The sequence below is a fragment of the Dermacentor silvarum genome, chromosome 2 (genome assembly GCF_013339745.2).
Source record: "Dermacentor silvarum isolate Dsil-2018 chromosome 2, BIME_Dsil_1.4, whole genome shotgun sequence".
In the NCBI taxonomy this organism is placed as follows: domain Eukaryota; kingdom Metazoa; phylum Arthropoda; class Arachnida; order Ixodida; family Ixodidae; genus Dermacentor; species Dermacentor silvarum.
The window spans coordinates 62,519,005-62,528,275 of record NC_051155.1 but is presented as its reverse complement, the minus strand read 5'-3'; the positions used below and the strand labels follow the sequence as shown (position 1 = coordinate 62,528,275).

General features: G+C 47.9%; 1 protein-coding gene across 1 annotated transcript; it reads right to left on the bottom strand.

The window, feature by feature from the left end:
- Positions 1–755: 755 nt before the first annotated feature.
- LOC119441526 (uncharacterized) lies at positions 756–5,319 on the bottom strand. The gene is made up of 6 exons (XM_049662736.1): positions 4,763–5,319; positions 4,557–4,663; positions 3,744–4,043; positions 2,749–3,060; positions 1,884–2,097; positions 756–901 (listed from the first exon to the last, which is right to left on the bottom strand). Exons 1-6 carry the CDS (start codon positions 4,938–4,940, stop codon positions 765–767), a joined length of 1,248 nt encoding a protein of 415 aa, XP_049518693.1. The 5' UTR covers positions 4,941–5,319; the 3' UTR covers positions 756–764.
- Between the last annotated feature and the right edge of the window lie 3,952 nt (positions 5,320–9,271).

Here is a 9,271-nt window from a genome sequence, read left to right as displayed (position 1 = left end):
GCTCCTCCCGTTGAGTTGTGTAAGCGATGTGTAAGCAGGTCAAAAGGCGGCTACCCGCTGCTGTTTTGCCTAACCGCAAGTATTGATTGTTGAGATGCGCCTCACGGAGCTCCCCAAAGGTGTTCGTCATTCCTAACTCTAGAAGACGTTGATTGGACGTAGTCATGGGGAGATCGAGGGCTCTCTTGTAGAGTTTGCGGAGAATCACTTCGAGTGCATTCTCATCGCATTTGCGCAGGTGAAGGTACGGTGCCGAATACAGGATCCGGCTGGTCACGAACGCATTCACCAGCCGCAGAGCGTCTTTGCATCGTAATCCCCCCCCGTTTGTTAGAAACCCGGCGGACCATGCGGCCCACTTGGTCCCCCACCTTGCGGAGCTTTTGGAGAGTTGTATCCCTAGCAAAAAAGACCAATAGAAAAACCAATAGCCTATGGGATTATTGAACATATTGGTCTATAGGTCTTATTGGTCCATTGACACTCTATTGGCCTATTAGAAACGTACTTGTCTATTGGTACTCTATTGGCCTATTAGTTTTGTATATGTCTATTAGCATTCTTTTGGTAGTGTATTTGTCTATTGGCCTATTAGTTTTGTATATGTGTACTAGCATTCTATTGGTAGTGTATTTGCCTATGTTGCCTACTGGTAGCACATTGTTCTTGTATTAAAACAATGGTGCTCTAGAGCATGACGACTGCACTATGACAGCCAGTCTGTAAAAAGAACAAATTCCATTCGAAAGCAGGCATATGTATATTTAAATTTTTACAGGTTCCTTCTTCTTCTTCATCAAATCCGCAATTTTGCCGGCGACGAGCTTCCCAAGCATGTTGTGCCTCTTTACTAACTCATCAGCACTGCTGCACCGCTGCTCAAGGTAGTGCCTGAAAAAAACTATAACGGGAAAGGTCAAGAAGTGAGAACAAACATCTAGAAGTACTAAAAGCACAACTATATATGGCATATCAACAGGAAAAATATGCAGATCCCATGCAGTGTGGAATTGGTAATCAAAATTTGGCGATCCAGCAATAACAAACAGCTAAACATGGTAATAAATTCAGAGCGGTCCTTTGTCACATCTCATGCAGTGAATTCGGTGACAAATGCATCTTACAATCGCCCTTGGTCAGAACAGCAGACCTTGCAGACATTTGTGAAGCAGTGCGATCCAGTGTTATTACCAAACACATAACAGTGTCCAAACCTTCATACATCACAAAGAAAGCTTCACCAAACAGCCCCCTCTCACTGCAGCCAGTTTTGTCACACACACACACACTTAAACGAGATTCAGTAAAAATGGTTGTGAATTAATGGTGGCCCGGCTTCAAGGGGATTTTTGGGCATTAAACTGCTCTACTGCCACCTACCAGAGTGCACTGTTTCAATTTCAAAAGTAAATTGCCGCTATACAAATTGGCACACACGCCATGTGTTTCAAAGTACATAAATTGCAAGAGGGAAACGAGGGGCAAGGTTGCCATACTGCAGTTCTTTGTGCATCTACGGCCTAATAAACAGTGCATCTGATGCTGCACTGGGGTACCCAGGTTTGAATCCCACCCCCAGACCCATATCTTTTGAGTGAGAGCTTTTGCAGAGTCATGCAGGTGATAAATTGGCCAATTTATACCACCACGCCAAACTTTGGGAGTTAGGCAAAGAAAGCTTTGCATTGTAAAAGTAATAAAAAGTGGTGTAAACCTCCAACACACTAGCCCTAAGCAAGTACAATCAGAATAATACACTGAGCAAATTACAATGGAACATGTCGCTGAATCTTGAAGAACAGACTTATGGCTAAGGGTTGTATAAGAAAACAAATACGCCTTGTCGGGTGCCAGTCAAGGCGTAAGGTTGAATTAAAGCATACCTTTCAGTGCATCGTACTTGAATGCATCCAGAGCCGGTTTGGCTTCACCTTTTGTGCGATTTGATGCAGCACCCGTGACACTTTTGCCCATAAGGCCTGCAGTTGAAAAAATCTGAACGCAGGCCTCGCGGACAAAAATGCCATCTTTCGGGCGCTGCATCAAATGATCATATGCTGCTTTTGCCAAGCACACACCGCCAATGCCAAACAGCACCTGAAATAAAGCAAAATAAGCACTAACTGCAGACTAACGGTTGCAGCAATAAGCAGTTACACTTGTACAAGTGGTGAACAGGCAGGTCAATAGTGCTCTACAATTGAAGAAACTGTTGTGGCATTGCAACTACTCTTGCTTTGACATGTTGCTACGATCACCCCCCTAACTTAAATTGGATGAGCTTAATACAATCTTGAACAAAAAATGTACTTTTTTTCTTAATTTTTAAATTGGCTTTGGCAATGCAGTTATTGAAATGTGTGCAGTACACCTACCACATGGTGTACCTAGAGCCATGAAAAAAAAAAGTTAGCGTAGACAGTCCAACAATAAGTTTGACTGTCATTATGTCAAGAAAGCAAGGCCGGGTGTAAAGACCAGGGGAGGTATTCTGTAAGAGCCCACTGAGTGGACGTGTCGATTTCACCTGCTGTTGAAGCTCTGATTGGCTGGGCTGAGGTTGGCATCCGCAGGCACCACTGCCAATCAGCACTTCAGCAGCAGACAAAATGGACATGTCCACTAAGTGGACTCTTACAGAATACCTCCCCTGGTCTGAATAGCAGCGAGAAAGCACATGCATATATGCTGAAATGATATAGTACAAACTGTAATGCCCATGAAATATACAAAAGGCATTGTGCGCACCTTGTCTCCTACCACCGTAATTGTTGGTACGGTGACCAATGGCTGCACGGCACTACCGATTTCCTCGCTGGTGCAGCTGGGTGGAAAGTTCGTCTCCACTGCAGGTGTTGCAGAGATGCCATCCGGCACTTCATTTGCACGTGGCAGACACAAAAGAGGCCCTGCAGCAACTTTTTGTGGTTTCTGCGGCCCTGCAGCAACTTGCTGTGGTTTCTGCAGCTGCGTTACCGGAGCCACAGCTCCAGTAGAATTCTGTCCCATGATTGATAGGATGTGGCTTTCTGTGTGAGAAAACACAATGATGTTGCTGTTTTATTGCGATAGCAATTATATGGACACTCCAAAGCAGATTTCTGGCGTCGCCGTCGCCGTGAGGTTCCGTATGACGTCAATGGAGATGAAATCATCGCCGCGCGCCGCCGAACGCTGTATGTGCGAGTGAAAGGGCGCGAGGGACGCGCGCTTTCACGGGGAGTGAACGCACGGCGGAGAACAAACGCGCGTTCTGTGCCGTGCTCCCTTAAGGGCTGCAGAAGTAGGCGTCTCTTTCCTCCTTTACAATCACCATATATGTAGAGCAAACGCGCCTTCTTCTGACGCACGAAAGGCCGTGGGGGGGGGGGGAGGGGAGGGAAGGGAGGGGACGTTTAGCTGCGGCACCAAGTACCTATTTATATCAGAGGCTCCGGCAACAGTCACCAACGCCGCATGCATTTTGTGCAAACGTGGGCAAAACGCCGACGGCGTCGACAACAGTTCTGCGTGTTGCCGGTGCTGCTGCATGTCCAAGTTTATACAGCTGATAAAGCTACTATCATTACTCCGTATAGCTTTCTACAAATTTGCTATCGCAATTGATGCTTCGCCTTTCAGGTGAAACTGCGACAACTTTTTGTTAAAATACACTGCTCTTTTACTCTGTCATAAACTGCATACATACATGTAAGCATTAAATACAAATGAAATATAGGCAAAGAAAATGAAACAGATCTCTACAGTGCTATACTAATAAGGTCTGCATGCAAATATTGAATAATAAAAGCCAAACCTGTTTCAAAAATTTTGCTGCATAATGCTTTCTCAAGCATTTCTACTCTGCTGTGCAGCTTTTTGTTTGCATGCAGGAGGTTTCTATTTTCAGCTCTCAGGGATCTGTTCTCACTTCTGAGCTGTGCGAGTTCTTCTTCCAAATCTGGCATGTTGTCGTTCTCAGCAATCAGCGACTTCAGATGACCTCTTTGGAAGGCGCCCTCTGATTTCCTAGCCGCGCAACCTTTCGCTGCCTTCCTGAATACCTGTTATGTTGAACATGAGCAGGCGGGCACACATAAATTTAGCATACTTGTAAAGTGAACAAAAGTTTCCAATGAAATTTGTCGAATACGCAAAACAGTAGCACGAAGGTTTAGAGGTTATGAATATATGAATCACCTCCACGTGGGCTATGAGCAAGTTCTTTCACCAAACAATGAATTTTATTTACGCCACCATTAAAGTTTATATATGTGAACAAATAATCTAGCTATAAATTACTAAGGTATTCCGTTTTTTTCCCTACAGTTACTTGCCAGTTAAAGTGATATGACTGAGGGACAGCTTCTTAAATAAAAATAGACATTTTGTGTTTCGCACAACACAATTTCTGTCACACAATTTTCTTTCTGTGCTGTCAAACACGCTGCATGTTGAGCTCTACTGCTGCTCAACGGATCGGAATTATATCGATATCTGTAGTAGTTGGCATGTGCAGCGCCATAAAAGGCAAAGCAAAATTTATGTGGCCAGTTGTAAGAGCGAAATTTTATTACCTCCTGCAACGAATCCGCGCTGGACATCGAGACCTCGCTCTCGCTGTCCGACGGGCGTGGAGGGAGCGGGACCCGCCTTGCCGGCTGGCGTGCAGCCTCCTTTGTCTCTGCGCAAAATCAGAGCACAGCATAATGAAATTCAGTCTAAATATAAGCAAAGATAATAGAACAGCATATATGTATATATTTACAAGAATTTGACTTACCAAACAGCCGCAGGATCTGCGCTCGGAAAAAGCCATCTTGGCAGTCGTCTTTCCAGTGAACTTTATACCACTTGTCGCTGTGGTAATCTGAAATGCCTTGAGGGCTGAAATGTTTTATCTCGTCCACACTGACGACTTCTCGCGCGTCGTCGTCGCGAAACCTAACAGATGCGTACATCCTCGCGCAAGCGCAAGCGATTCACAAAGACCTGCAAAAACAACGCACGCACGTGCGACTTATCGCAACACCGATGCTAGTGTGCCGTCCAAAACCACGTGACAGAACGAATAGGGGCTATGGCTAGCTGTGGCTGTTGTCGGCTCGCATTTTCTTCCCCCATGGCATCCCCCGTGGCGTTGCCGTGGTTAAAAAAAAAAACGAGTAATCGATTTCCTGTTTGCTATATTTTATTTTATGTTCTATTTGTTATACTTAAAAACATTTTAGCATTAGATGCATGAAGACAATTGAAATAAATGTCAGCGGCAAAATATGGTAAAACATACAGCGCCACCATGCGACGACTCATCGTTTAATTTATTTTTTGTTTGTCTAACGAGGCGCGCCAGCCCCTCCATGTTTCAATCCAATCTAGCTCTGTATCGTGGAGTTATTGCAATTTGTAGTGATCACGTTTTACAAGAGGCTTTTTGTCTGCTTTTGTGACTACCTCTGCGGCTTTTCTCGCCTTCCGAACACTCGCAGAAAAACGAAGGGCGTCACCAGCGGCAGTCAAGCCAAAGTTCACCGTTATAAGAGGAAGCGCAAGTGCTATTTGGAACCTGGCGCAAATTTCACGGTTCCACGAAGCACTGTTTTTTTATCAACGAGTACAGGGCAGCTCTAATCCCGGTACTGACTTGAGCTACCAGCAGTCTCCGACCGTGGAGCCAGCGAACGGTTGCTCACCGGCTCCCTTGGACGACAGCGTGCGGCCAGACTACAATTGTTCGCCGGCTGAAGTGGACCACGTCGCCGGAGACACAAGAGTAAATGACCATCGCAGCGAAAGTTCACCGCAGCGTATTGTCGATGGCCGTGCAGGCGAAGAAATGACAGAATCTGTAGATGTGGACGCGGGCAATGAAGGACTCTGCGTGGACACGGCAAAGACGACTTCATGAAATTGTTCTCTAGTGAACGTCTGCCAAATTGTGACCTGAGTGTTGCTGACGCAATGGTTACATTGATGGCATACTCTACATCAGCAGGGCTCAACTGGAGTGACATGGAAAAGTTAGTACATGTGGTAAACCTTTTACTGGGAGCCGAGGTGCTGCCTTCATCTCAGTATTTGCTGAGGAAGGCGTGGAATAATTGGCAGCAGCAATTAGTGAAGCGATACTACTTCTGTACGACCTGCAGTACGCCTGCTGCCAATCTTGAAGGACACAGTTTTGTTTGTTCGAACTGCAATGCCCCCAATTCGGCGCACAATTTTTATGCAGTGCTGAACTTAAAAAAACAAATTGACGTTTTACTTTCGAGTAAAGTGGTGGCCACGGCACTTCTTGACTCTCTCGAGAAGAAAAATCTGTGCGAGAATTCAAGGAAAAATACAGTGCTAACTGACATCACAGATGGAGCACTGTATCGCAGACACATGGAGGGAAGTGAGTGGAGCGATATCACTCTCACATTTAATACTGATGGCGCCAGGGTGTTTAACTGCAACAAAACTTCCTTGTGGCCCATTCAGTGTGTGATTAATGAGTTGCCAGTAGCAATGCGCTGGAGCAATGTTTTGCTTGGAGGCCTCTGGTTCGGCAAGGGGCACCCAAAAATGGCGAAGTTCCTGGACGTGTTTGTTAAGGAGGTCCTCGAGATGAGTACTGTAAAGTGGAGAGTTGATGAGAGGGAACTTCAATCAAGTGTCAAGGTGGTTTGCTGCTGCGTGGATGCACCAGCACGTGCAGCAGTCCTCAACGCTAAACAATTCAATGGCTACTTCGGATGCAGCTTCTGTCTCCACAAAGGGGCAAGGTGCAAAAGTGAGTTTTGTGATAAGTTTATTTTATATCTAGGTGCCATATGCAAATATGTTACAACAAATATTTTTTTTTAGTTATAGCTCTTATTTAAACAGTGATTAAGGTTTTTTGTTGCGATCGAATTATTTCTCACTGGTGCAAACGTTTGAATATTGCAGGATCTGTCAGGTACCCTGTTCTGAGCAACAAAGAAGTACCTGTCACACGTACCACTAACCAAGTGAAAGAGGACATGCACTTGGCTCTGTCTACTGGCGAACCATCTCATGGTATAAAGGGCTGCACACACTTGTCCAGCTGCCCAAGTTTGACTTGGTGTGGGGCGTGTGCCCAGACTATATTGTCACGTAGTAGTGACGCTGAAGAAAACAGTCGTAAAACTGTGTACGACGAAACTGGTTGTTTATTGGGCGAACCTGTGCCCACAAAATCAAGGTACACTCAAAGCACAACGATAGCGGCGAACACAGTCGGCGATCGTCGAAAATCTGATCAGCGGCGAAACGCGTCGGCTTTTGTACCTGAGTCATCGAAGGTTCTAGATTAATCCCTGATGCCCACGTGTCTTCCAGAAAGTTCTAGACAATTCGCGTCAGTCATGCAATCAGATAACAGAAGCGTCGGTGAAAACAGGCAATGGAAAGAAGCATCGATAATGTTCTAGAAACTTCCGATACAGGCGCGTCCTGCGCCGAGCGATAACGTTTAACATTTGTTAGCCGGTGGAAAGCGGCCACCGGTGAAAGATAAACATGTATACGTGTCAATACCCTCCCCTTAAAAAGCATCGTCCCGATGCTACAAACAAATGTGAAAGCGTAAACAAAACCACGCGTAATAAAGAAAAAAAAAGTAACAAAGTACCTAAGTTTGTCAGCGGGCATAGAAAGGCTTAAGACGCACCACATGGATGACTTCGGGTCGTGCGCGGCGCCGCTGTGATTGCGAAATGCCGTCTGGCACGACCTCATAGTCCAGTGCGCCAATACGTCGGATGATCTTATATGGTCCGAAATAGCGACGTAAGAGTTTCTCGCTAAGTCCTCGTCGGCGTATCGGAGTCCAGACCCAAACACGGTCTCCGGGCTGGTACTCGACGTAGCGTCGGCGAAGATTGTAGTGTCGGCTGTCGGTTCTCTGCTGGTTCTTGATGCGCAGGCGGGCGAGCTGTCGACCTTCTTCGGCACGCTGCAAATAGGTGGCAACGTCGAGATTTTCTTCGTCAGCGACGTCCGGTAGCATGGCGTCAAGCGTCGTTGCCGGGTTCCTTCCGTAGACCAGGTTGAACGGCGCCATGTGCGTCGTTTCTTGCACGGCCGTGTTGTATGGGAAGGTCACGTACGGAAGGATGGCATCCCACGTCTTGTGTTCGACGTCGACGTACATTGCCAGCATGTCGGCGATGGTCTTATTTAGGCGCTCGGTGAGGCCATTCGTCTGCGGGTGGTAGGCGGTGGTTCGGCGATGGCTTGTCTGGCTGTATCGCAGGATGGCTTGAGTTAGTTCAGCCGTGAAGGCCGTACCTCTGTCGGTGATGAGGACTTCCGGGGCACCGTGACGCAGGAGGATGTTCTCAACGAAGAATCGGGCTACCTCGTCGGCACTGCCTTTGGGCAAGGCTTTTGTTTCGGCGTAGCGGGTGAGGTAGTCAGTAGCTACGATGATCCATTTATTCCCGGACGTCGACGTCGGAAAAGGCCCCAGTAAGTCCATCCCGATCTGCTGGAACGGTCGGCGAGGTGGCTCGATCGGCTGTAGAAGCCCGGCTGGCCTTGTCGGCGGTGTTTTGCTTCGCTGACAGTCTCGGCATGTCCTTACGTAATGGGCGACGTCAGCAGAGAGGCGAGGCCAGTAGTATTTTTCTTGTATCCTCGCGAGAGTGCGGGAAAAACCGAGATGTCCAGCCGTTGGGTCGTCATGGAGAGCTTGCAGAACCTCTGGACGCAATGCTGAGGGTACCACGAGGAGGTAGTTGGCTCGGAGAGGTGAGAAGTTCTTCTTCAGGAGAATGTCGTTTTGCAAGAAGAACGACGCCAATCCTCGCCTGAACGCCTTTGGCACAATGACGGTCTTGCCTTCCAGGTAGTCTACAAGGCTCCTTAGTTCCGGGTCGGCTCGCTGTTGTTCGGCGAATTCGTCGGCACTGATGGGTCCCAAGAAAGTGTCGTCATCCTGGTCGTCTTGTGGCGGCGGTTCGACGGGGGCGCGAGACAAATGTCCGTCTTCCTCTGGTAGCTTCGCTGGGCGACGGGCGGGCGTGCTGGCGGCGGCGGCGGTGGACGACGGAACTGCGGCGTTACGGGGCCCTGGCGCGAGCGCGGAGGGGGGCCTTGACGACGGGCGACGGCGGCGTAGGTCAGCGCTTCCGGCTGGGGTTGCGGCGATTGTGGCTGCACATCGGGAACTCCAAGTGAGCGCTGAAGTTCGTCTTTGACGACGTCGGCGATAGATGCCACGTGAGGCTGCGACCGGGGAAAGAGCTTATGCAGCTCCTCGCGAACGACCGCTCTGATGGTC

What these genes read in the sequence shown, in the direction of transcription:
- LOC119441526 (XM_049662736.1), bottom strand. Translation starts at nt 4,940, where the DNA reads ATGTACGCATCTGTTAGGTTTCGCGACGACGACGCGCGAGAAGTCGTC. An exon ending in GCGCGGATTCGTTGCAGGAG is followed by an intron (nt 4,044 to 4,556) that starts GTAATAAAATTT and finishes TCAACATAACAG; the next exon opens with GTATTCAGGAAGGCAGCGAA. An exon ending in ACCTTATTAGTATAGCACTG is followed by an intron (nt 3,061 to 3,743) that starts TAGAGATCTGTT and finishes CTATCGCAATAA; the next exon opens with AACAGCAACATCATTGTGTT.